The 27713-nt window shown below is 47.0% G+C and overlaps 2 protein-coding genes and 1 long non-coding RNA gene across 6 annotated transcripts in view; 2 read left to right on the forward strand and 1 right to left on the reverse strand.

Annotated features, from left to right (window-relative positions):
* Positions 1-3266: 3266 nt before the first annotated feature.
* LOC123763620 (protein Asterix-like) lies at positions 3267-24699 on the reverse strand. Its single transcript, XM_045750851.2, has 5 exons — positions 24555-24699; positions 14018-14184; positions 10084-10192; positions 7321-7418; positions 3267-5021 (listed from the first exon to the last, which is right to left on the reverse strand). Exons 2-5 carry the CDS (start codon positions 14068-14070, stop codon positions 4946-4948), a joined length of 336 nt encoding a protein of 111 aa, XP_045606807.1. The 5' UTR covers positions 14071-14184; positions 24555-24699; the 3' UTR covers positions 3267-4945.
* Positions 7285-8897, forward strand: LOC123764751 (uncharacterized). Its single transcript, XR_011222722.1, has 2 exons — positions 7285-7424; positions 7724-8897. It is a non-coding gene; the product is annotated as an uncharacterized lncRNA (long non-coding RNA).
* A 974-nt stretch (positions 24700-25673) lies between the features above and the next one.
* LOC123763619 (carboxypeptidase D) overlaps positions 25674-27713 on the forward strand; it is a 51966-nt gene continuing 49926 nt past the window's right edge. For 3 of the 4 annotated variants that reach the window (XM_045750850.2, XM_045750848.2, XM_069304526.1), the window contains exon 1: positions 25674-26216. In XM_045750850.2, the coding sequence (XP_045606806.2) occupies positions 25740-26216 (477 nt within the window). In that variant the 5' untranslated portion in view covers positions 25674-25739. The remainder of the gene's footprint in view (positions 26217-27713) is intronic. The other variant, XM_045750849.2, reaches the window with a different exon arrangement.

The raw sequence follows: 27713 nt of genomic DNA on the forward strand, positions 1-27713 counted from the left end.
TTTAACCATTTTTTTACATGTTTTAAAGTTGATATAACAAATACAAATATCAACTGATATTATTTCTATGATACTCAGCTATCACAATACTATATAATAAAGGTTGTCTAGTGGCATTATTATCCCAAACCTATTTAGTGCAATAATACAAATTTTCAAAGTTCACCCAAAAAATTATGCAACAAAATGATGTTTATAAATATATATAAAATCAATAAATGATCTTAGGGGAAATATATAACTTGAGTTTTTAGAGGCACAGACTCTACATATAATGTGCAAGTTCCATGTAAATTGAATAATAAATAAAAAAGTTATTCAACCATATAGTTGCAAATTAGTTACCTGTAAAAAATGAAGGTCAAAGTTCAGCCACCTTTGGCTGAGGTTGATGAACTACCAATTTCAATCAAAATTACCACCCTTGTAGATTGGCATTCCTTCAGTAAGGTGTGTAAGTTCCATGAAGATTGCCTGATAAAAAAAAAAAAAAAAAAATTATTAAAAAAAAAAATAAAAAAAAAAAAATAAAAAAAATTAAAAAAAAGACAGCAGCTTTATATTTACAATTATTTATGATATAGTATCAAGATATAAAACATAATACATACTAACCTAATATAATTGGTCTGAAATATGCAACATCTTGCAACATCAAGAGGGAGAACGTCTTGAGTTGCAGGTCTAAGATCTTGAGTGGCAGGTGCCGCAGGTGGTGTGGCAGGTGCCGCAGGTGGTGTGGCATGTGCAGCAGGAGGTGTGGCAGGTGCCACAGAGGTGTGGCAGGTGCCACAGGAGGTGTGGGTGCCTGGGTGTGAGGCGAGGTAGTGTGTTGTGGGGGCGGGAGGCTGCCCTCTCTCTTCACTCAAGGGAACTCTTGTTTTGCCTCAGTGTGGCTTTACGCTCCTTCTTTACTTGGCTAACGCGTAGAGCTCTTGCCTTTAGAGCTTTCTTCTTGTCCGATACTATATCCATTGTGCAGTATATGCAAGAAAATACGATCTGTGCGAGCGCGTCAGGCATGCGACCGCCGGCACAGACACTGAGAGGGTGACTAAGCCAGTAAATCGGATTATAGCCCCTCCCTCTCACAGAAGACAGTTGCCAGCGAGTGTGTTTATAATTTGTATATGCATAACAAGATATTCTCCACTCTATTGCGAAATACTAGACGCTTACAACGTATGACGCATCACCCTACGGCGCACCCGAGCCGCGAGGACCAGATTTCGGGCAATTGCGGCTGGAAAATTTGCTGTAATTACGTTATTTATTATCATAACATTAAACGGTTTGCACCACGGTGTTGCCAGAACGTTGTAGTATTTTTATAAATTTTTCGTGTTTGGCCGAATTTTTTCGGCCAAACAATGATAACGCCCTCTTAATCTTTATCAATCAATCACAAGTTGGCAGTTACAGCCCCGCTCCTGTGCTAGGTAAGTCCACCACGGGCTCACCGTAGCCCGTGCTACTTGGAACTTTTTGTTCCGAGTAGCTGAATCTTAAACAACAACAACCATAAGTTGTTTCATTTGGGTGAGGCGAGTCGTCTTAGAAGTCTTTGTTTTAACTCCAGTTGTAAAGGATAGAAAACCTGTAATTAGCCTTATATCTGAGTCCCCCCAACACCCTGCCCCTTAGGTCGAACCACTGACCTATTCCAGGATGCAACCCCAACAACAGTTACCTAACTCTAGGGGTACCTATTTATTGCTAGGTGAACAGAGGCATGAAGAGAAAGGGAACGTGCCCAACCATTTATTTCTGTCTCGACCGAGGATAAAACCCGGCATCCTTGATTGCCAGTTGAGTAATTACCCAAGTGTAGTTACAGGATGAGAGCTACGCTCGTGGTGTCCCGTCTTCCCAGCACTCTTTGTCATATAACGCTTTGAAACTACTGACGGTCTTGGCCTCCACCACCACCTCACCTAACTTGTTCCAACCGTCTACCAGTTGGAACAAGTAGATCACGGTGCTACAGGACCCCTTAATGCTCTATGGCTACCTGGTATTTTTAGCTGATTGAAGATGAAGAGTGTAGTGTGGAAATTAGAGCTATATCCTTCCCTGGAAGCCAACTTAAGATGATCTTCCAGGCTTGGCGCTATTCTTTCTTACTTTGGAAGCTAAAGCAGTAAAGTCTATATATGACAAATGTTTGGAGTAGTGAAGATTATGATATGAGCGCAAAAAAGAAGACAGGAAAATCTCGATTGTTGGGGATTCTCGGATAAGATATTTGGTCAAGGTCTGTCGATCGTACAAATTATAAAATAAATTATGAATTTGCTATCCAAGAGTGGGCATTGACACTATCGTAGTATGGGTAATATTATGACTGAAAATGGGAAAAAGTCATATGCATTAGAGAAAGTGGAATGATAGAGAAAATAAGGAGTGAGGCACTAATGCAAAATGTACACGACAGTCATTGAATAAATCAGTATTAAAGGGAGGGATTACAATTACGACATTCTTCTTGAAAGGGCAATGGCTGCCAAATCAAACTGCAAACATGACAGGGCGGATCTCTCATTGACACTTTTAAAATACTAAACAAGTTGGAAGATGTTGATCAATTTCTTCAAAATGTCAGAGGTAACACAAACAAGGAGCAATGGTTTTAAGCTCAACAAACTATAATGTAGAACTGAGAACAGGAGATTTTCACCAACAGGGTTGATAAGGTTCCACCTATGGAACTGCCTACCCGCCGAAGCCGCAAATGCCAATAACTTTGATGAACTATAAAATCCAACTTGAAAGAATTATCAGGACAAAGGGAGGGGGGGGGTGACGTTTGACAAGCTGCCGGCTTCCTGTCCTCATTGAGGCCACTAGCGTGTTAGTGGCCCTCAGGTAAATTCAGGTACTGTATACCTGTTGATTGATGAAGGTTGTGAGATGGGACCGTAGAACATTAAGTAAGTAGAGTTACAGATGAGCAGCCATTACTCACTAACTCATTGCTACTATGACAAATAACTGTTAAAAAATTATAAAAATAGACACTACGTAACCCAGGAAAACAGGTCGTGTAACTTTTTGCACATCCTAGTCCATGGGTTAAGGTGCACATCTGTGGTTATCCACAACATTGGTTCGATCGTGCTGTCCTGCTCTAAAGATTATATCATTGATTTATCACATTGTGTACAATATCTTTATACATTTAATATTTTTTATGTTCGACATACAATACTGTGCTGTAAATACTTTCTAATGAAAGGATTCTAAATGGGAAATTGTAAACAACGCCACACCTTAGGGATGGCATGTGACTGAAAGCTTTATTGTACAGATTTTAATGGACAACAAGATCCACAGCATTCACCCTTTATTTGTGCACATGATAGGACATACATTTGTGCATAATTTGATGCAGAAATCCCATGGAAAAAGCACTGTTTGAATTTTTTAGTAATATTAATTTAAAATTATCAGTCTTGGAGGAATTCTGCATTATCTAGATGCCAAATTCATTGTACAGGTCACTGGCTAGATTAAAATCCCTATCTTGGACCAGGTTCCCATGTAGTACAAAATCCACTGAATTTATATTCAATATAGTATTGTATAGTGAATATTCTTTGCTTGAGCCAGTGAGCCCAACCACCTTACTGATACATCTCAGCATAATACTGTAATGGGAAGGAGAGATACTGTATACAGTATAGTAACGGGAGGAACACGCAGTCAACAAGGTAATACCGATAAAATCCTGATATACCATATATGTAATTCAACATGACAAATGCACTATTGAAAGGAGAAGATAATTATATATTATGGTAAAAGGTTTACTATGAAATACAAAAGTACATATTTAACAATAATACATATGGCCTGCATTAATATATATTTTATACACTTAGTATAGTACTGTATAAACTGTTATACATACTGTACTTACAACCTGTAACTATATTTTAGAAATTCTAAATTCTGATACAGTCAAAATAAGAAATTAAGGAATGATATGTTTCCTTTGTAACCATAAAACAACAACTTTGCATAACTAAGCAAAATGGAAGAGGAGGCAGTCCTAAAAGAGGAATTAACAATTTACTGTAGAATCTGTCTTTATCCCCATGAACGCCCCTCTGATGGAGTAACCACAACTGAAACCTATTCAGGTAGCCCTATCTTAACATGCTCTTCTGATTTGTCCTCTTTCCTTTATGTCTAAGAATTATTAGCCAGCAGTAACTGGTTGGAGTTAATGTAATTTCATGATCAAAAAGATATTATGCAGTTGATGTCACCTCGAAGAAAACTATAAAATCAGTGCTAGTGACTGATAACTTTGCCTGTCATCCGATCAGGTGACAGCCTGGCTCTACTGAATGGACAGTACTGTACTGTACTCCAAAAGTCTCCCTTCCCCCATACTGACTGCCTACCATTCCACTCCCAATTCCCTTTCACTCTTCTATTTCTAACGTGGTGATCAAGTCTTCCTTTTATGTCTAATATGGAGGCTATCTACTGTACTAATGTGGTTGTCACTCGAGGATCAACTCGTATGGTACTTCATATTCCAGGATATTTCAAGCTTTGACCTTCATGCTATTGCCTTTTACACTGGCATGAATGACATGATAATGTTATGGGACAATACAAGTTTGTCCATTTGTTAAAGAAAAAAAAAGACAAGCTGCTTACAAGAAACTTTTGGATGGGAAGTATAACACAAGAATTATATAGTGCAGGCTACACAAATTAAAAGATTAACAAACCAAGCCATTTTGTAACTCATGCACATCATCAAATGTTGGCACTGTTCCATATTGCACATCATAATACAAACCTGGCACCATTAGCTAGTTTATTAAAACTAAAATTGTCACTATCATTCAGCAGTACAATTTTAATACAAGTATGGTGAGGCAATTATACATTTCCATTCAACCAAAAACAATCGATAATATAGAACTGTTTATATATTGGACCATGGAGGTGTCATTGGCTGTGGGTTTTGAAGATAGGACATCACAACTGCAGAAATGGACAACCTGAAATGTTAATATAATTAGTAAATTATTTGTGACAAGCAAATAAAAGTATATTTGTTTAATTATGATAATTTACTTTGAAAATCAGAACTATTAGCCAGGAACAATGGGTTGGATTAATGTAATTTAAATTACATTCAATAACAAAAGACAATTATGCAAGTGTTGTCACCCTTAGGAAAATCATGAAGTCAATGCTATAGTGACTGACAAGTAAGCTCAGAAAACTACTGACAGGGCTCTCCCAAAAATAACAAATCAGAGCAAGAGAGATTGTTGAAACACAGGGAATACAGAGGACATACTCAGCACACAAACACAATAAAGTACATAAATTATTGGAACCATTTGAAGCTCCCAAAATGTACTCTGGAAAGGAGACAAGAGAGGTATCATGTACTGTATACATGGACTGAACTCCAGGTCCAAAATTTGCACAGTATTATAACATAGTGGAGCGAACAATATGGTAGGAAATGCAGAATAGCGCAAGTGAAGAAAAAATGTGCCACAGAAACAGTCATAGAACACTGTATGAATATCCAGGTCCAAAATTTGCACAATATTATAACAGATGCTATACCGATGATGATACTTTTCAAAACGCTTGTGCTCTCTAGAGTGGAGTACTGCTGCACAATGACAGCCCCTTTCAAAGCTGGAGAAATTGCTGACCTGGAGAGTGTGCAGAGATCCTTTACTGCTAGAATCCACTCAGTAAAACAGCTAAACTATTGGGACCGACTAAAGAGCCTAAATCTGTACTCCCTTGAGCGCAGGCGGGAGAGATACATAATAATTTACACGTGGAAAATATTAGAGGGGCTGGTCCCAAACCTGCACACAGAAATAACATCACATGAGACCAGAAGACATGGAAGGATGTGCAGAATACCCCCGTTGAAAAGCGGAGGTGCAACAAGTACTCCGAGAGAGAACTCTATCAACATCAGAGGCCTGAGACTGTTCAACACGCTTCCGCTACACATAAGGGGCATAACTGGCCGACCCCTCACAGTGTTCAAGAGAGAACTGGATAAGCACCTCCAAAGGATACCTGATCAACCAGGCTGTGACTCATACGTCAGGCTGCGAGCAGCCGCGTCCAACAGCCTGGTTGATCAGTTCAGCAACCAAGAGGCCTGGTCGACGACCGGGCCGCGGGGACGCTAAGCCCCGGAAGCACCTCAAGGTAACCTCCTTACCTACCTTGAGGTGCTTCCGGTACCTTACCTTACCTCAAGGTAAGGTAAGGTAGTGGAGCGAACAATATGGTAGGAAATGCAGAATAGCGCAAGTGAAGAATAAAGGTGCCACAGGAACAATCATAGAACACTGTATGAATATCAAAGGACCACGTCTCCTTAATATCCTCACAGCAAATAAAATAAGTATGGCTGGAACAAAAGTATTTCTTCAAGAAAAAATTAGAGTTTCCTGCAAGAAGTGCTGGACTAACTAGATTGTAAGTGGGAATATGGCCCTGCAGGCCACTCCAAGCAACAGTCTACTGGACCAAGATCTTGCACGTCATGCCTGGCCCAGGCCAGGCTTGGAGAAAAGAAATCCCAGAACCCCCTTATCCAGGTACAAATCCAGATCCAGGTAATGAAATGCCCTTTTCAGGCATGTAGTCAATCGCTCACCTCCCAGTCCTGTTCTCTTCCTTATAAAATATTTGGGGGTTCCATTTGGCTCAACGAGCGGGGATGGCAGGCTAGCTGGGACTTTAGGTGACCTGACCCACCATATGATGGTGGTCAGGCACATCATGGTTCAACCTGTCCTCTTGAAAATAACGTCGCTTTTCGTTCGAATGCATGCTATATCCAAAAATGAACGTAATTTGAAATGAAATTGGCTCACGAAAGTGACATACTGTCGCGTTTTCTCTAAGTCCTCTGGCTTACTTGGAAAGGTTAGGAGAGGAAACTTTCATTTAACGTTTTTCACAGCTTTTGAAACTTGAGGACAATTTCCTGCCCTCCTAACCTACGAGAGGACCCTTAACTTACTGTTTTGAAACAAAATCCAAAATTTATTTTAATTTTTTTATTTTTAAATTACGTCCATTTTCGGCCATATGGGCAAACGACCAAATTCAGACGTAATTTGTAAGAGGACAGGTTGCACAGTTAGGGTATTTACCCCGTCGCAATGTTTATTTGCCTTAGTACACCAGGTTTTGGCCTTGTGTAAAGTAAAGTATATGTTAAAATGTGACATGCTATGAGGACAGGTTGTACCTTTATGGGTTTAGTAATATACAAATTTCAGAAGAAAACAAGATAAACCTTACATGAAGCTGCTGAGCATTTGTTTCGTATCGTCATTGACTCTCGAGTTGGCAAAGCTGATGCAGGAGCAGTATAGCGCAACCCAAGCACACCACTTCAACTGCAAGTAAGAAATAGAGTTCACTATAGAGTATCATTTATAACAACAATGTCTAAAATTTCTATAATCATAGTTTTAATAATACAGTATTTGGAGGATTAAAATTCATAAAGTGAGTAGAAATCACATTCCTCAATATAAGTATTATAAGATTAAAACCCTAAATTAGAAAATGATCCAAGATAAAGTCTGATATTATTTACTTAAAACATGTACTGTACTATATATGTGAAAATTAAGCATTGAATACTGTATAATTAAACATCTTTTTCTGGTAGGCCCTTGATTTACCCATCTTCCACCAGATGACAGCCCTGAGGTTACCTGAGGTTTCAATCAACTTGCCTAAAAGGTCAACACTTCAAAAACGAAGGGTGAACAGGAGCACTGTCCAGAGCGAACGAAGCACTAGAACCCCTACCCCAGCCAGGAACCAGGAGATATGGATCTACACATGGCCCAAAGCTGGATCCGAAGAACTCAACTGAAGCAGACTGAGGCTAAAATACTGCACTGCCAGCTATCAAAGATTGATCTACCTTCCCTTCCCGCCCAACCACTTGGGCTAGACAGTAGAGCGAAGGCCCATTTTTTTGCAAGCCTGTTTTCAATCCCCGACTGTCCAAGTGGTTGGGCACAATTTCGTCCCCATGTCCCATCAAAAATCCTTATATTGATCCCTTCCAAATGCTATATAGTTATAATGATTTAGTGATTTCTCCTAATAATTCCCTTCCCTTCCCTTTCCCTCCAGAAAGTAGAAAGGGTGTTAAAAGAGAGGCAAACCGCAAGGAATACAACTAAGAAGATTCCTGATGATCTAGAACTGCACGCTGGAAAGCACGACAGGCCGCATATAGTGTAAATATGCAACCACATCCCACAGCAGCAGCTCAAACAACTAGAGCAATGCTATCAAGGCAATCTTTGAAGACAACACAAATGGTGAAACCAGCTGGGAAGAACCCTGCTCTAAACATAATTACACCTGATCAACCAGGCTGTGACTCATACGTCAGGCTGCGAGCAGCCGCATCCAACAGCCTGGTTGATCAGTCCGGCAACCAGGAGGCCTGGTCGACGACCGGGCCGCGGGGACGCTAAGCCCCGGAAGCACCTCAAGGTAACACTGAGAAGAGCTCCAGAGTTGCACAAAAATGGAGACCCTATGCCAAATGGATCTAAAATTTGTGGTCCAACATGATCTATTACAGTATGTACTTATCATTTTGACAATGGCATATGATAGAGCAATCATTGGCAAACAATTCCATTTAAAAATCATAATTACAGTATATGACAATTATTGGTGGTCCCAACATAACATAATGACCAGGATTTACACAAACTCAACCATTCTTGACATAAATCCCAGTAAATTGAGGGTACCGGTAGTATAGTCGAGTTCGTTCTTGACTCGCAATCTAGAATTCTGGGTTCAAATCCCAGGCAAGATAGAAATGGCGGGTGTGTATCCTATCACCTAATGTACCTGTTCACCTAGCAGGAAATAGGTACCCAAAAGTCAGTCAGCTTATTGTGGGGTTGTATACTGGGGAGGGTCAGTAATTAGACCCTAGGGATAGGGGGGAAAGGGGGGGGGGGAACCTGGATACAAACCTAACATGTACTGTATGTATAATCTGGCTGCCAGTCCTCCAACACAATGAATTATTATTATTAATAAATTATTCGCAAAAAATTCTTTTATGATGCGTCTTGATTATGGCATATGATACTGATCACGGATAATTTGGTATTAAAATTATAGATGTACACACACACAACTTTATTGAAACCAAACATTCAAAAGGAGAGAACTTTTTCACCAAGCTTGAGAGAGGAAATGAGGAAGGGATAGTCTCACACCCTCCCTCCCTCTTCCCCCATGCCCAGCATTCAGCCGACTGCTGTTGCTTTGTCACACTTTTGGCTCACTTCACGCTCATGCCATAAATTTTTCAGTAAAGTGAAAATGTATTTTGACTTAATTACAATCTTCGGCACAATAATTACCGAATAATGGACATCCATGTTAGTCACAAGGGTTGAGTTGACGGTTCTCCAACCTCCTATCAATTAAAAAACTAGAAAGATCTGACCTATGTGACAGGTATTGAAGTATTATTAGTGTGACTCCAACTGTACACACAGAAGATGATGCAAGGCACCAACATGGCACACGAGTCAGAATCAGACATAACACACACTAAAATACCCAGCAACAGGCCTGGCCACGTGGACCGAGTCCCAAGCAGTACTGATGAAATGGCAACTCAAAAGGAGAAGCCCTGACTAGGACAACACCCAGAATCTTGAAAAATATTACTGGTGGGAATGGGTAATACAAACTAGCTACAAGGCAGAGAGTTGAGAAACTAAATCAGAATGAATGAACAGCTAAGGGCACACAAGATGGGTGCCTTAAACTGACAAGTGAAGCATGAATATAAACAATACAAAAAGCATGGCTCCCAGAGAAAATGTTCCCATGAATGCCAACATCACTTACATACAATATGCAGTAGTTCATAAAATATGAGTTGAAAACAAAAAAAACTGAGCAAGCTAGTGCCACGATGAATAGGGATGATAGTGGTAGACAATAGGGATGATACCGTGGGCTTCAGAACAGACCCTATAATGCCAGAAACCCAAAACTTACTCTCATCATTAGACCACACATGCTGAAGATCATGCCTAGTACATTCATGTAGTCAGTAGTTGGATCTTCACCAGGGGCCCCTGGAGTCCCTTGTGCTGATGGTTTGTACCTGTCAATGGTCAAATTACATTATATTGCAGTTGGTATGTATAAAAATGTAATAATGTATTATTATTATTACTGTATCAGTAAGGTGTTATTGATCAAATAAGTAACATTAAAGCATGAGTGAGAAGGCAAATAAAATGAATTCAATAAACACAGGTTTTATAATTCTCTTTGCAAGAAGTGATTAGTTATGGAAAATCAGGAGGGAAGATGAGAGAACATATTACAAATACAAACAACAATGAAGTTCAATAATTACTGTACACAAACCCTCACAAAAGTAACTATTTGAAAAAAAAAAAAAATACAGCACTGAATGTAATGAAACACCATTTTCTGGGTGAGCCCAGAGGCTCCCTGGAGCCTACAAGGCTCTCCACAGAAAAGATTTTGAAAAGTTTTTTACTTGTATCGTACTTAAGTATGATTTCCCATTGGGACAAAGCCAGTTAGGTTTATCAAGGTCCCCTCTAGGCCAACTACTAGTCTTTCCCAAGATGCAACCAACAATAGTTGCCCAACTCCTAGGTACTTATTTACCGCTAGGTGAACACAGGCATCGGGCAAAAGCAAACGTGCCAAACGTCCCTGTCCTGCGGCAGAAATCAATCCCGAACGTTTCAATTGCGAGCTGACTGTGTTGACCACTACACTACAGTATTTTGAGGTTATCTTGAGACGATTTCGGGGCTTAGCGTCCCCATGGCCCAATCCTCGACCAGGCCTCCTTTTTGTTACACCCCCCCAGGAAGCAGCCAGTAGCAGCTGTCTAACTCTCAGGTACTTATTTACTGCTAGGTAACAGGGCCATCAGGGTGAAAGAAACTCTGCCCATTTGTTTCCACCTCCACTGGGGATCAAACCCGGAACCTTAGGAATACAAATCCGGAGCGCTGTCCACTCAGCCGTTAGGCCCCCCCTGACACTACAATATTATTCACTACAATGGGTTATTTGTACAAATGAATCGCCATTATCTGTACATTCTTGTAAAGCCACTAACATGCATAGCATTTTAGGCAAATCTTAAAGCTAACGCAAAATTTGCAGTGAATTTTAAATTATTGTACAAGGGAAACAGTTAATCTTAAGAGAACAAATCTACAAGGGGCCGTGACGAGGATTCGAACTTGCGTCCAAGAGCATCCCAGACGCTGCCTTAATCGACTGAGCTACGACATGGTATAAGAATTGCAACCAGAAATTCTTCTGAATTTACTTGGATCCTGCAGCCTCTCCGAGAGACAAACCAGGATTTTACACAACTCCCCCCATGCACTCAAGCTATGTCAATAGGCCGTTCTACCTCTTCGCCCTTACTTCATTATACACAGAAATCACAATAGCGTGACATCTAAGCTAATTGTTAAGCGAGAGGTAAGGTAGTAATAAGGGTGATGAGAAATTATGTTGATGGAGTGCATTTGTAGATAGTACAGCACTAGATGAGTAATTAGCACAATGTGGGATACTAAAGTGAAGACATTGGGTTAGGAAATTGGTCTCTCTATATAGAGACCTGCATAGAGAATCTTAGAGATATTTCAGCAGTGATGTTCATGCAGAACATCACAAACATTCTTATTTCATACAATTTGGAAGTTTAAAATCTGAGTTAGTATTAAGGAACAGAGCTTTGCAAGTGTTTATAATGTGAAGAGAATGAAGAGTACGGATTAAATGTTTAGTATGTCCAGGGGTTTGAGCAAAGAGGCTGTATGTTGTCTGAAAACAGAATTTATTATAGTTGAGGGTATCACAGTGTAATCAACTCTCATACCAGGAACAGTTGAGGGCCACAGCACTAACAACACTTCAAACCAGACATGACTTAGCAGACCTCATTGAAATTTTAAAATACTGAACAATTTGGAGGATGTTGATCCAGATAATGTCTTATAAAAGCTCAACAAACCACAACATAGGACTGAAAACAAGAGATGCCTTTTACCCCCATACGGTTATAAACCCATGGAACTGCCTACCTGCCAAACATAATTGCCCAAACTCTTTCATTTTAAAATCCAACTGGAAAAAAATAATCAAGGCAAATGAGGGGACTTTGGACAAGCTTTTCTGTTCTCGTCGAGCCCACTAATACGTTAGTGGCCCTCAGGTAAAGTCAGGTAAAAATCGGTTGCCTTCCCCCTTGACTCCCAATTGGGGATCCTGGGTTCAATTCCCAGTCAGGACAGATATGGCTGGGCACATTTCCTTTCACCTAATTCTTCTGTTCACCTAGCAGTAAACAGGTACTCGGAAATTAAACAACTGTTGTGGGTAGGATGATATAAATACTGTACTTTGTAAAGAAAACCAGATACAGTACTGTAATAAAATATATTTAAATTAAGATTATAATGCATTTTAAAATCTGGTTATGTGGTCGCTGATGGAGAGTTTCCATAAATACGTAACTAACATGAAACTGGCTGCTAACAGTCATGTCAATGGCTGCTTCGGCCAGCTGCATTTAGTTCAATAAACATTTCTGTATATTACCTGTTGATGGTTTTAACAGTTCTTCACACACAGCCTGGCCTTTATACGGGTCATGAAAGGTCTACCAGAACCTAGTGAGTAACTTGAAACACCTAACATTTTTATGCAAACTTTGTACAAAATTATTAATTACTACTATACACTGATAACACAACTGTTGTTTTCCAATAGTTGTGTTAGTCCTACATTGCTTTTTTATCACTAGTAAAACGGTCTGTAATAATGTGTCACCCTGTACACATGACTGTTCACCAATGGATTGGAAAATTTACCTAACCTTACCCAGGCTAACTCAAACCAACCAAGCCTAACACAGCCTAATCTTGGCTAATACATCCTAACGTATCAAACTTTATGGATGGTACTTTTTGGACATGAAATAATTCGACGATGCTCGTTTTCCCGTTTGTTAAAACTGTATACACTATACTGTTATGGTAGGATGTATTAGCTTAGGTTAAGCTGTACTGGACTCCATTGGTTTGGGTTAGGTTGATTCTTGGTTTGGTTAGTTTAGGTTGGGTTGAGCTAGGTTATCTTGAGATGATTTCGGGGCTTAGCGTCCCCGCGGCCCGGTCCTCGATCAGGCCTCCTTTTTTGTTACACCCCCACCAGGAAGCAGCCCGTAGCAACTGTCTAACTCCCAGGTACCTATTTACTGCTAGGTAACAGGGGCATCAGGATGAAAAACATTTTGCCCATTTGTCTCTGCCTTCACCGGGGATCGAACCCGGAAACCCTAGGTTAGATAGGTTTTAACATTTGTTTGCGAGTCATCGTGTATGTGGTATGACTTGTATCTGATTTAATATGGTCTTATCTGTCAAAACTAAAAATTAAGTAAAAATCTTATATACCTTCTTGTATATAAATAAATAAATGAGCTTTGTTTAACCCTCGCCATTTCTTTTCAAACTCCAAACAAAATGGGAGTAAAAAATCATTTCAACAAGGCTAGTTTTCTGATAAAAATGTACTACTAAGTTAGACTTGGTTATGTTATATGGATTAGGTTGTTTTATCATTAATCATTATCGTTTTAAGTCTGCTAACTAAGCATCTTGTATACGTAATGACCTATACCCCCTACAGCAAAAATACCGAACTATAATACCCTAAATCCCACCCATATAGGTGTACAGACAAGTAATTCTTTAAACATCACACCAAAGCATTGTACAGAGACAAGAAAACCCATGCCTATACAAGAACGAATTGTCCATATGATGACCTACTAACTTCCTCCCCCACACACACACACAGATCCTCATCATTACACAATAATAACATCTTGCACTACAATATCCCCCCTACATTCACTTACCTAACAATCTTATCCACTCTCCGTGGGTCAGAGCTGTTGTTTGACGTCTGCATTTTGAGTGGGAATGGTGCTGGCGACCAGCTCCTGTATGTCGTCTGCTGGTCCACAACAGTACTGGTGGAGGGCTAGGGTTCCGGGCCACGGGGACCTCGGTTGCCAGATCCAAACTGCGGTAAGTACCGAATTTGTAATAAGAGTAATATATATATATTATATATTATGTATATATTGTTAAATATGACCGAAAAGGTAAGATTAATAATTCTACCACGAATTTTCTCAATATTTCTTATGTTTCTTTTTTACTGTGGATGGTAATTGAAAAATCAATTCTCCAAAATTCATTTTTATTTCTAGTCTGACGCGACGCTTGAACGCGTTTCGTAATAACTTGTTACATTTTCAGAGACTTTAGTTTATACACACACAACTGTAACCTGAGAACACTAAACAGAGTTTTACTTATGCTAACATTAAACAGCTTGTCTTATATACTCGCATTTGGGTGAGGTGATGTGTTGCAACAGTTTTGGAAGAGGTGAACAAACTTTTGACCAACGCAGAACACGGAACAATGGGTATAAATTGGATAAATGAGAGGGAAGAATGGAAGTAACTGCAAAGGGCCTATTGACCCATACTTCCTCTTGATGCTTCTATATTGGTACGGAGTCTTGAAGTGGGTAGAATATAGTTGTGCATCAATTGGCTGTTGATTGCTGGTGTTGACTTCTTGATGTGTAGTGCCTCACAGATGTCAAGATGCCTGCTATCGCTGTATCTATCGATTTCTGTGTTGTTTGTTAAGACTTCTCTGGTGATGGCCTGGTTGTGGGAAGAGATATGTTTCTTAATGGAGCCCTGTTGCTTATGCATTGTTAATCGCCTGGAAAGAGATGTTGTTGTCTTGCCTATATACTGAGTTCTTTGAGGCTTACAATCCCCAAGTGGGCATTCGAAGGTATAGACGACGTTAGTCTCCTTTAAGGCTGCTGTATAGCCTTACACTGTATAGTATAGCTGTATAGCTTACACTGTATAGTATAGCTGTAACGCCTACATAAGGCGTTCTGCTTTGTGTCAGGAGAGTTTTTCATGAGTAGGTTGGCTGTTTTTTTGGTTTTATAGTAAATTGTCAATTGTATCTTCTGATTTTTGTCTGTAGGGATAACGTTCCTATTAACAATATCTTTCAGGACCCTTTCCTCCGTTTTATGAGCTGTGGAAAAGAAGTTCCTGTAAAATAGTCTAATAGGGGGTACAGGTGTTGTGTTAGTTGACTCTTCAGAGGTTGCATGGTGTTTCACCTTCCTTTTTATGATGTCTTCAACGAAACCATTGGAGAAGCCGTTGTTGACTAGGACCTGCCTTACCCTACAGAGTTCTTCATCGACTTGCTTCCATCCTGAGCTGTGGCTTAGAGCACGGTCGACATAAGCGTAGACAACATTCCCCATGTACTTGTCTGGGCAGCCAACCCTATGCCCTACCAAGAACCCACCCGAAGCCGGACAGACACCCACCTGGAGCCCGAACAGTCACCCACCCGGAGCCCGCCAGCTGAGTGAACCGGGGCCCGTCAGTTGAATGAACTGGAACCCATCAGTTGAGTACCTGGAGCCTGCCCCGAGCCCGACCAATAACCCACCCAGAGCCCTACCGAGAACCCACGTACCCGATCCCTACAGAGAACCCACCCCAAGCCCTACAGAGAACCCACCCTGAGCCCGACCAAGAACCTACCCCAAGCCCGAGAGCCCACCCCGAGCTTGACAACCGAGAGCCAACCCTAAGCCCTACCAAGAACCCCCCCCCCCAAGCCCTAACGAGAACACACCCCCCCAAGCCCTACCGAGAACCCACCCCCCCAAGCCCAACCGAGAACCCACCCCCCCAAGCCCAACCGAGAACCCACCCCCCCCAAGCCCTACTGAGTACCCACCCCCCCAAGCCCTACCGAGAACCCACCCCCCAAGCCCTACCGAGAACCCACCCCCAAGCCCTTATCGAGAACCCAGCCCCAAGCCCTACCGATAACCCAGCCCAAAGCCCTACCGAGAACCCAGCCCCAATACCTACCAAGAACCCACCCCAAGCCCTACCAAGAACCCACCCGAAGCCGGACAGACACCCACCTGGAGCCCGAACAGTCACCCACCCGGAGCCCGACCAGTCAAACACCCGGAGCCCGCCAGTTTAGTAAACCGGAGCCCGCCAGTTGAGTGAACCGGAGCCCGCCAGTTGAGTGAACTGGAACCCGTCAGTTGAGTACCTGGAGCCCGCCCCGAGCCCTACTGAGAACCCACCCTGAGCCCGACCAAGAACCTACCCCGAGCCCTACAGAGGTTCCCCAAGCCCGAGAGCCTATCCCGATCCCGAAAGAGCCCACCCCGAGCCTGACCGGGAGCCAACCCCAAACCCTACCAAGAACCCACCCCCAAGCCCTACCAAGAACCCACCCCAAGCCCTACCAAGAACCCACCCCCAAGCCCTACCAAGAACCCAGCCCTAATACCTACCAAGAACCCACCCCAAGCCCTACCAAGAACCCACCCGAAGCTGGACAGACACCCACCTGGAGCCCGAACAGTCACCCACCCGGAGCCCGACCAGTCAAACACCCGGAGCCCGCCAGTTTAGTAAACCGGAGCCCGCCAGTTGAGTGAACCGGAGCCCGCCAGTTGAGTGAACTGGAACCCGTCAGTTGAGTACCTGGAGCCCGCCCCGAGCCCTACCGAGAACCCACCCTGAGCCCGACCAAGAACCTACCCCGAGCCCTACAGAGGTTCCCCAAGCCCAAGAGCCTATCTCGATCCCGAAAGAGCCCACCCCGAGCCCTACCGAGAACCCACCCCCCAAGCCCTACCGAGAACCCACCCCCCAAGCCCTACCGAGAACCCACCCCCCAAGCCCTACCAAAACCCACCCCCAAGCCCTACCAAGAACCCAGCCCTAATACCTACCAAGAACCCACCCCAAGCCCTACCAAGAACCCACCCGAAGCTGGACAGACACCCACCTGGAGCCCGAACAGTCACCCACCCGGAGCCCGACCAGTCAAACACCCGGAGCCCGCCAGTTTAGTAAACCGGAGCCCGCCAGTTGAGTGAACCGGAGCCCGCCAGTTGAGTGAACTGGAACCCGTCAGTTGAGTACCTGGAGCCCGCCCCGAGCCCTACGGAGAACCCACCCTGAGCCCGACCAAGAACCTACCCCGAGCCCTACAGAGGTTCCCCAAGCCCGAGAGCCTATCCCGATCCCGAAAGAGCGCTCCCCGAGCCTGACCGGGAGCCAACCCCAAACCCTACCAAGAACCCACCCCCAAGCCCTACCAAGAACCCACCCCCAAGCCCTACCAAGAACCCAGGCCTAATACCTACCAAGAACCCACCCCAAGCCCTACCAAGAACCCACCCGAAGCTGGACAGACACCCACCTGGAGCCCGAACAGTCACCCACCCGGAGCCCGACCAGTCAAACACCCGGAGCCCGCCAGTTTAGTAAACCGGAGCCCGCCAGTTGAGTGAACCGGAGCCCGCCAGTTGAGTGAACTGGAACCCGTCAGTTGAGTACCTGGAGCCCGCCCCGAGCCCTACCGAGAACCCACCCTGAGCCCGACCAAGAACCTACCCCGAGCCCTACAGAGGTTCCCCAAGCCCGAGAGCCTATCCCGATCCCGAAAGAGCCCACCCCGACCCCTACCGAGAACCCACCCCCCAAGCCCTACCGAGAACCCACCCCCCCCCAAGCCCTACTGAGAACCCACCCCCCCAAGCCCTACCGAGAACCCCCCCCCCCCCAAGCCCTACCGAGAACCCCCCCCCCCCCCAAGCCCTACCAAGAACCCCCCCCAAGCCCTACCGAGAACCCATGCACCCCCCCCAAGACCTACCGAGAACCCACCCCCCCAAGCCCTACCGAGAACCCACCCCCCCAAGCCCTACCGAGAACCCACCTCCCAAGCCCTACCGAGAACCCACCCCCCAAGCCCTACCGAGAACCCACCCCCAAGCCCTTACCGAGAACCCAGCCCCAAGCCCTACCGAGAACCCAGCCCAAAGCCCTACCGAGAACCCATCCCCAATACCTACCAAGAACCCACCCCAAGCCCTACCAAGAACCCACCCGAAGCCGGACAGACACCCACCTGGAGCCCGAACAGTCACCCACCCGGAGCCCGACCAGTCAAACACCCGGAGCCCGCCAGTTTAGTAAACCGGAGCCCGCCAGTTGAGTGAACCGGAGCCCGCCAGTTGAGTGAACTGGAACCCGTCAGTTGAGTACCTGGAGCCCGCCCCGAGCCCTACGGAGAACCCACCCTGAGCCCGACCAAGAACCTACCCCGAGCCCTACAGAGGTTCCCCAAGCCCGAGAGCCTATCCCGATCCCGAAAGAGCCCATCCCGAGCCTGACCGGGAGCCAACCCCAAACCCTACCAAGAACCCACCCCCAAGCCCTACCAAGAACCCACCCCCAAGCCCTACCAAGAACCCAGCCCTAATACCTACCAAGAACCCACCCCAAGCCCTACCAAGAACCCACCCGAAGCTGGACAGACACCCACCTGGAGCCCGAACAGTCACCCACCCGGAGCCCGACCAGTCAAACACCCGGAGCCCGCCAGTTTAGTAAACCGGAGCCCGCCAGTTGAGTGAACCGGAGCCCGCCAGTTGAGTGAACTGGAACCCGTCAGTTGAGTACCTGGAGCCCGCCCCGAGCCCTACCGAGAACCCACCCTGAGCCCGACCAAGAACCTACCCCGACCCCTACAGAGGTTCCCCAAGCCCGAGAGCCTATCTCGATCCCGAAAGAGCCCACCCCGAGCCCTACCGAGAACCCACCCCCCAAGCCCTACCGAGAACCCACCCCCCAAGCCCTACCGAGAACCCACCCCCCAAGCCCTACCAAAACCCACCCCCAAGCCCTACCAAGAACCCAGCCCTAATACCTACCAAGAACCCACCCCAAGCCCTACCAAGAACCCACCCGAAGCTGGACAGACACCCACCTGGAGCCCGAACAGTCACCCACCCGGAGCCCGACCAGTCAAACACCCGGAGCCCGCCAGTTTAGTAAACCGGAGCCCGCCAGTTGAGTGAACCGGAGCCCGCCAGTTGAGTGAACTGGAACCCGTCAGTTGAGTACCTGGAGCCCGCCCCGAGCCCTACCGAGAACCCACCCTGAGCCCGACCAAGAACCTACCCCGAGCCCTACAGAGGTTCCCCAAGCCCGAGAGCCTATCCCGATCCCGAAAGAGCCCACCCCGAGCCCTACCAAGAACCCACCCCCCAAGCCCTACCGAGAACCCACCCCCCAAGCCCTACCGAGAACCCACCCCCCAAGTTCTACCGAGAACCCACCCCCCAAGCCCTACCGAGAACCCAGCCCCAAGCCCTACCGAGAACCCAGCCCCAAGCCCTACCGAGAACTCAGCCCCAAGCCCTACCGAGAACTCAGCCCCAAGCCCTACCGAGAACTCAGCCCCAAGCCCTACCGAGAACCCACCCCCAAGCCCTACCGAGAACCCACCCGAAGCCGGACAGACACCCACCTGGAGCCCGAACAGTCACCCACCCGGAGCCCGACCAGTCAAACACCCGGAGCCCGCCAGTTTAGTAAACCGGAGCCCGCCAGTTGAGTGAACCGGAGCCCGCCAGTTGAGTGAACTGGAACCCGTCAGTTGAGTACCTGGAGCCCGCCCCGAGCCCTACCGAGAACCCACCCTGAGCCCGACCAAGAACCTACCCCGAGCCCTACAGAGGTTCCCCAAGCCCGAGAGCCTATCCCGATCCCGAAAGAGCCCATCCCGAGCCTGACAGGGAGCCAACCCCAAACCCTACCAAGAACCCACCCCCAAGCCCAACCAAGAACCCACCCCCAAGCCCTACCAAGAACCCAGCCCTAATACCTACCAAGAACCCACCCCAAGCCCTACCAAGAACCCACCCGAAGCTGGACAGACACCCACCTGGAGCCCGAACAGTCACCCACCCGGAGCCCGACCAGTCAAACACCCGGAGCCCGCCAGTTTAGTAAACCGGAGCCCGCCAGTTGAGTGAACCGGAGCCCGCCAGTTGAGTGAACTGGAACCCGTCAGTTGAGTACCTGGAGCCCGCCCCGAGCCCTACCGAGAACCCACCCTGAGCCCGACCAAGAACCTACCCCGAGCCCTACAGAGGTTCCCCAAGCCCGAGAGCCTATCTCGATCCCGAAAGAGCCCACCCCGAGCCCTACCGAGAACCCACCCCCCAAGCCCTACTGAGAACCCACCCCCCAAGCCCTACCGAGAACCCACCCCCCAAGCCCTACCAAAACCCACCCCCAAGCCCTACCAAGAACACAGCCCTAATACCTACCAAGAACCCACCCCAAGCCCTACCAAGAACCCACCCGAAGCTGGACAGACACCCACCTGGAGCCCGAACAGTCACCCACCCGGAGCCCGACCAGTCAAACACCCGGAGCCCGCCAGTTTAGTAAACCGGAGCCCGCCAGTTGAGTGAACCGGAGCCCGCCAGTTGAGTGAACTGGAACCCGTCAGTTGAGTACCTGGAGCCCGCCCCGAGCCCTACCGAGAACCCACCCTGAGCCCGACCAAGAACCTACCCCGAGCCCTACAGAGGTTCCCCAAGCCCGAGAGCCTATCCCGATCCCGAAAGAGCCCACCCCAAGCCCTACCGAGAACCCACCCCCCAAGCCCTACCGAGAACCCACACCCCAAGCCCTACCAAAACCCACCCCCAAGCCCTACCAAGAACCCAGCCCTAATACCTACCAAGAACCCACCCCAAGCCCTACCAAGAACCCACCCGAAGCTGGACAGACACCCACCTGGAGCCCGAACAGTCACCCACCCGGAGCCCGACCAGTCAAACACCCGGAGCCCGCCAGTTTAGTAAACCGGAGCCCGCCAGTTGAGTGAACCGGAGCCCGCCAGTTGAGTGAACTGGAACCCGTCAGTTGAGTACCTGGAGCCCGCCCCGAGCCCTACGGAGAACCCACCCTGAGCCCGACCAAGAACCTACCCCGAGCCCTACAGAGGTTCCCCAGGCCCGAGAGCCTATCCCGATCCTGAAAGAGCCCACCCCGAGCCCTACCGAGAACCCACCCCCCAAGCCCTACCGAGAACCCACCCCCCAAGCCCTACCGAGAACCCACCCCCCAAGCCCTACCGAGAACCCAGCCCCAAGCCCTACCGAGAACCCAGCCCCAAGCCCTACCGAGAACCCAGCCCCAAGCCCTACCGAGAACTCAGCCCCAAGCCCTACCGAGAACTCAGCCCCAAGCCCTACCAAGAACTCAGCCCCAAGCCCTACCGAGAACCCACCCCAAGCCCTACCGAGAACCCACCCCCAAGCCCTACCGAGAACCCACCCGAAGCCGGACAGACACCCACCTGGAGCCCGAGCAGTCACCCACCCGGAGCCCGACCAGTCAAACACCCGGAGCCCGCCAGTTTAGTAAACCGGAGCCCGCCAGTTGAGTGAACCGGAGCCCGCCAGTTGTGTGAACTGGAACCCGTCAGTTGAGTACCTGGAGCCCGCCCCGAGCCCGACCGAGAACCCACCCAGAGCCCTACTGAGAACCCACCCTGATCCCTACCGAGAACCCACCCCTAGTCCTACCATGAAAACACCCTGAGCCCTACAGAGAACCCACCCTGGGCCCGACCAAGAACCTACCCCGAGCCCTACAGAGGTACCCCAAGCCCGAGAGCCCATCCCGAACCCGAAAGAGCCCACCCTGAGCCTGACCGGGAGCCAACCCTAAGTCCTACCAAGAACCCACCCCGAAGCCCTACCAAGAACATACCCGAAGCCGGACAGACACCCACCTGGAGCCCGAACAGTCACCCACCCGGAGCCCGACCAGTCAAACACCCGGAGCCCGCCAGTTTAGTAAACCGGAGCCCGCCAGTTGAGTGAACCGGAGCCCGCCAGTTGAGTGAACTGGAACCCGTCAGTTGAGTACCTGGAGCCCGCCCCGAGCCCTACCGAGAACCCACCCCGAGCCCTACCAAGAACCCACCCCGAGCCCTACAGAGAACCCACCCCGAGCCCTACAGAGAACCCAACCCCCCCGAGCCCTACCAAAAACCCACACCCCCCCCCCCCCCGAGCCCTACCAAGAACCCACACCCCCCCGAGCCCTACCAAGAACCCACACCCCCCCCGAGCCCTACCAAGAACCCACACCTCCCCGAGCCCTACCAAGAACCCACACCCCCCCGAGCCCTACCAAGAACCCACACCCCCCCGAGCCCTACCAAGAACCCACACCCCCCCGAGCCCTACCAAGAACCCACACCCCCCCAAACCCTACCAAGAACCCACACCCTCCCAAGCCCTACCAAGAACCCACACCCTCCCAAGCCCTACCAAGAACCCACACCCTCCCAAGCCCTACCAAGAACCCACACCCCCCCAAGCCCTACCAAGTACCCACACCCCCCCAAGCCCTACCAAATACCCACACCCCCCCAAGCCCTACCAAGAACCCACACCCCCCCAAGCCCTACCAAGAACCCACACCCCCCAAGCCCTACCAAGAACCCACACCCCCCCAAGCCCTACCAAGAACCCACACCCCCCCCCCAAGCCCTACCAAGAACCCACACCCCCCCAAGCCCTACCAAGAACCCACACCCCCCCAAGTCCTACCAAGAACCCACACCCCCCCAAGCCCTACCAAGAACCCACACCCCCCCAAGCCCTACCAAGGACCCACACCCCCCCCAAGCCCTACCAAGTACCCACACCCCCCCCCAAGCCCTACCAAGTACCCACACCCCCCCCAAGCCCTACCAAGAACCCACACCCCCCCAAGCCCTACCAAGAACCCACCCGAAGCCGGACAGACACCCACCTGGAGCCCGAACAGTCACCCACCCAGAGCCCGCCAGTTGAGTACCTAAAGCCTGCCCGGAGCCCCGACCGACAACCCACCCCGGAGCCCCGACCGACAACCCACCCCGGAGCCCCGACCGACAACCCACCCCGGAGCCCCGACCGACAACCCACCCCGGGGGCCCGACCGACAACCCACCCCGGGGGCCCGACCGACAACCCACCCCGGGGGCCCGACCGACATCCCACCCCGGGGGCCCGACCGACAACCCACCCACTTGGGGCCCGACAGAGAACCCACTTGGGGCCCGACAGAGAACCCACTTGGGGCCCGACAGAGAACCCACTTGGGGCCCGACAGAGAACCCACTTGGGGCCCGACAGAGAACCCACTTGGGGCCCGACAGAGAACCCACTTGGGGCCCGACAGAGAACCCACTTGGGGCCCGACAGAGAACCCACTTGGGGCCCGACAGAGAACCCACTTGGAGCCCGACAGAGAACCCACTTGGAGCCCGACAGAGAACCCACTTGGAGCCCGACAGAGAACCCACTTGGAGCCCGACAGAGAACCCACTTGGAGCCCGACAGAGAACCCACTTGGAGCCCGACAGAGAACCCACTTGGAGCCCGACAGAGAACCCACTTGGAGCCCGACAGAGAACCCACTTGGAGCCCGACAGAGAACCCACTTGGAGCCCGACAGAGAACCCACTTGGAGCCCGACAGAGAACCCACTTGGAGCCCGACAGAGAACCCACTTGGAGCCCGACAGAGAACCCACTTGGAGCCCGACAGAGAACCCACTTGGAGGCCGACAGAGAACCCACCCCGCGCCCAACCTTTCATGGAGAAAATTGAACACCAGGCGACAAAAATAATTGCAGAATGAGGTCTAGTTTCATACCATGAACGGTTGAGGGTCACAGGGCTAACAACACTGCAAACTAGGCATGCCAGGATGGATCTCACCGAAACTATTAAAATATCGACTTGAATCGACTTGAGAATGGTCCAGGACGGACCGAAACTCGTCGTCCCTTCAACTTCTAGTGTGTGGTCTGGTCAACATACTTCAGCCACGTTATTGTGACTCATCGCCTGCCTATTAAAATATTGAACAGTTTCGAAGATATGGATCCAGAGAACAGCTTCAAAAGGTCAGATGGAACACAAACACGGAACAACGGTTTCAAGTCCAACAAGCCGCAGTGTAGGACTGAAAACATAAGCTATATTTTCACCCACAGGGTTATAAACCCATGGAACCGCCTATCTGCTAAAGCAGTAAATAACATAACACTTGAATTGTAAAATCCAATTTGAAAAAAAATCGGAACAAATGGGGGACCTGATCTGCTACCAGAAATTTTAGCCAAATATCCCCAGTCTGCTAACTGTAGGTAGTAACCGAGTGATTGTAACCTATCCACCGCTGCCCACTGGATGGGGGGGGCGGTGTGCAGGACAAACATAAATTGTGACACTAGCTCTCCACATATGTCAGGTGCTTAATTTAGAACCTATACTTGAGGTCGATCTCGAACCCATTGTTGATGTGACGAACTAAACTAACATTGATAGGCATTGTTCGAAGCAAACTCCATACGCAAAACCCCATTATATTATATAATTCTATATACTGTGTATATATAAGATATAAATATGTCAAAAAGAATTATCACTCTTACCTGGAGCAATGTTGCTGATGTCGGAAATCAGCGCTACATGTTGTCGCGTTGGCGGCACCGACGATACTGACCAGCTGAACCTTCAACGACCAACCGCCGTTTGAACGCCATTTTGAAATTCCAGGCGTACTACCCGAAAAGTGCGTAAACTAGTATTTGCGTGCATTATAGGCCATTCCAAGAAACCTTATTGCTATGAATATCTTGTTATCTAACAAACGAATTATTTATGTTAATATTTTTAGCACATATGTTAAATTAGGCCATTTTTCATTTAGAGGGGGTATATATATATAGCTATTTACATTTTAAGTTTGAAAAATTACCGTACAAAATTGAATGCAAAGATAAGATAAGATTTATTTATACAACCCTGTTTGGAAATTAACTCCTTTTACAATGAAATAAGACGCAAATAAGAACCTCAATTGTGTAGTGAATTTATGCATTTTGTTTTGATTAAAAGCTTAGGTAGTACAATGTACTACTTCTACTACTAATACCATATTATATATGAGGGGCTACTAAATAAAATTAAAGCACAAGCATGTTCACCTAATATCATTAGCTGACAGGTGAAATAATATGAAAGTCGGAAACTATTTGATTCTCTCTTAGAATTTCTACTAATCCTTTCTTTCGTCGAGACCAATATATGTCAGTGACCCCTCAGATAAATTTCATTTGCAGAAATCAAATTATACGCCAAAAAGAAACTACGAAATAAATGAGTTCTACCAACGTGGAAGTCACAGATGGGCAACATGCCAGGTAACTCAAGTGGTTTTTTTAAGACTAATATAATGAGGCTTTAAGAATAATTAATAATCTCCGATGCACATCAAAATAAGGTATATATTTTTTAACTGAATGAGTAACGTGTTGCATGCGTGCGTTCGTACACAAGTGATAACTGTGTAACCTTTAAATGCTGAGAACTCGTCCAGACGTACCAATCCTCATACATTAGATGGGACTTAAATGGGAGTTAAATTTATACAAAATTTGGTAGATATTTGCGAATTATTTTAATATAATGGTTATATAGCTGTTTAGGTTCATATTACGAGAAGAATATTAGAAGAATATATAGAAAACAATCAGCTGAGGGAAGTGTTGGGGTTGGTAGTAGTGGTGGAGGAAAGTTGACGTAAGGCAGCCGTGTCCCCCGCCACCACCACAACAATGATGGGGTGGACGCCAGACATGGCCCTCTGCCTCACATTTATGGTCTTCCTGTGTAGCGTTAGTGTACTAGCGAGCAGCCATGACACAACTAATATCGCCGGGTCAGTTGTGGATGGCATCGACATGTCTAAATACCATCATTACGATGATTTAGTGGAACTCTTGAAGAGTCTGAAAGCTCAACACCCACATCTTGTAGACTATTACAGCGTCGGCAAGTCCAGTCAAGGCCGGGAACTGTTGGTAATCAAGATCAGTGAGAATGTACAGGAGCGAGGCGAGACGGAGCCCATGTTTAAATACGTGGCCAACATGCACGGTGACGAGACTGTGGGGCGAGCACTGATGGTGGCCTTGGCCCGCTACCTGGTGCAGGGGTATGGTGACCACAACCCCAGGGTCACCGCCCTCCTCAACACCACCGAGGTCCACCTCATGCCCTCCATGAACCCTGATGGCTTTGAAATGGCCAAGGTGAGGTATTTGTGGTTGTGAAATTTGCTCAATGTAAGGCATTTTTTGGGTCAGGATAGTCCTCCCCCCCCCCCTTTTTATTTTTATCCATAGCCCCCTAAAAATTATTTTAACCTTTTGCCATACTTCATCTAACCTAACATGTTTAGAAAGTCTTGAGGGAAATGCAATTAAATGGTTAAGAGTCATATAAGGGGCAATGGCAACAATTGGTAGTTTTTTTTTTCTGGTGCATGTGATCTTTTTAAAAGTTCACATTTATACTTTTATGGAGATAAAACTTTTTCAGAATTGCACATATGGCCTCGTTATAATGTAAAATAGTAAATTGGACCCCCCCCCCCCCAAGAACTCGAGCAGGAAAAGATATTTGGGCAGATCTGTCGTACACTTCCGTTCACCTAACAATAAATAGGTAACCGGGATGCAAGCCACAAGTTGGCCGTCTCCTGGGCACTTATTTACTGCCAAGTGAACAGAGGCCTCAAAAGGGAAACATTGCCCAAAGGCTGCTATCCTGCCACAGGACTTGACCCCAGAACCTTTTAGTTATGACCTGACCTGGCTGTACTTGCTACTGTTCCTGCCATGGGTCAGTGAGTCTTCTGCAGTTTCGTCTATTCATATGTATGGTGGTGTGTGAAGGAAATTGACATCATTTTGAATGATGAACTGATAATGTAGCTTTAATGTTGACCAAACCACACACTGCAAAGTGAAGGGACGACGACGTTTCGGTCCATCCTGGACCATTCTCAAGTCAATTGTGTTAGTGATCAAGAATAGTGATCACAATTGACTTGAGAATGGTCCAGGATGGATCAAAATGTCGTCGTCCCTTCACTTTGTAGTGTGTGGTTTGGTCGACATATTTCAGCCACGTTATTGTGACAACTCGCTAGCTTTAAATATCAGATGTGTGATTGCTAAAAGAAAAACTTATGGAAAGGAAGTTTTAAGAGTAGTGATTGAGACAAAGAAAGTTGTGTATGGAGGAGTGCTGATGTCGCTTCTTACGATTAGGGTATGGTTGCGAGACATTAGTGTAGTATAAATGTGGAGGATGAAGATTAGAACTGTAGAATTGAATAATGTGGAAAGCATGTACTCGCCTAGTTGTACTTGCGGGGATTGAGTTGCAGCTCTTTAGTTCCACCTCTCGACTGTCGATCTATTGGTGTTCAGGTTCCCGAGCTAGAGCAGTTTCATAACTACATTTGAAATTGCGTATGAAGTCGGCCTCCTCCACATAACTTTTTATTTATATATATTTTGTTTATGAACCAGAATATATACAGTACAGTATATATATTTTCTGGTTCATAAAAATTTTTAGTACTATAACCCCTTAATTTTTTCTTATTTTCTTGTAGGATTTTATTTATTTTTTTCACATTAAGTAAATGTGACTAAATAAAAATACTAATATTGCAAATGTTTTCTCAAATTTAATAACATGGTACAGTATTGTAAATACTTTTTTTTTTTTTTTTTTTT

The sequence above is a fragment of the Procambarus clarkii genome, chromosome 52, assembly GCF_040958095.1.
Source record: "Procambarus clarkii isolate CNS0578487 chromosome 52, FALCON_Pclarkii_2.0, whole genome shotgun sequence".
Classification (NCBI taxonomy): Eukaryota; Metazoa; Arthropoda; class Malacostraca; order Decapoda; family Cambaridae; genus Procambarus; species Procambarus clarkii.

Bases quoted from the DNA above. Each gene is read 5' to 3' on its own strand.
- LOC123763620 (XM_045750851.2), bottom strand. From the start codon at position 14,070: ATGCAGACGTCAAACAACAGCTCTGACCCACGGAGAGTGGATAAGATT. The intron at 7,419-10,083 runs GTAAGTTTTGGG...TCTTACTTGCAG, and splicing joins TGTGTGGTCTAATGATGAGA to TTGAAGTGGTGTGCTTGGGT. The intron at 5,022-7,320 runs GTAAGGTTTATC...TTAACATTTCAG, and splicing joins CAAATGCTCAGCAGCTTCAT to GTTGTCCATTTCTGCAGTTG.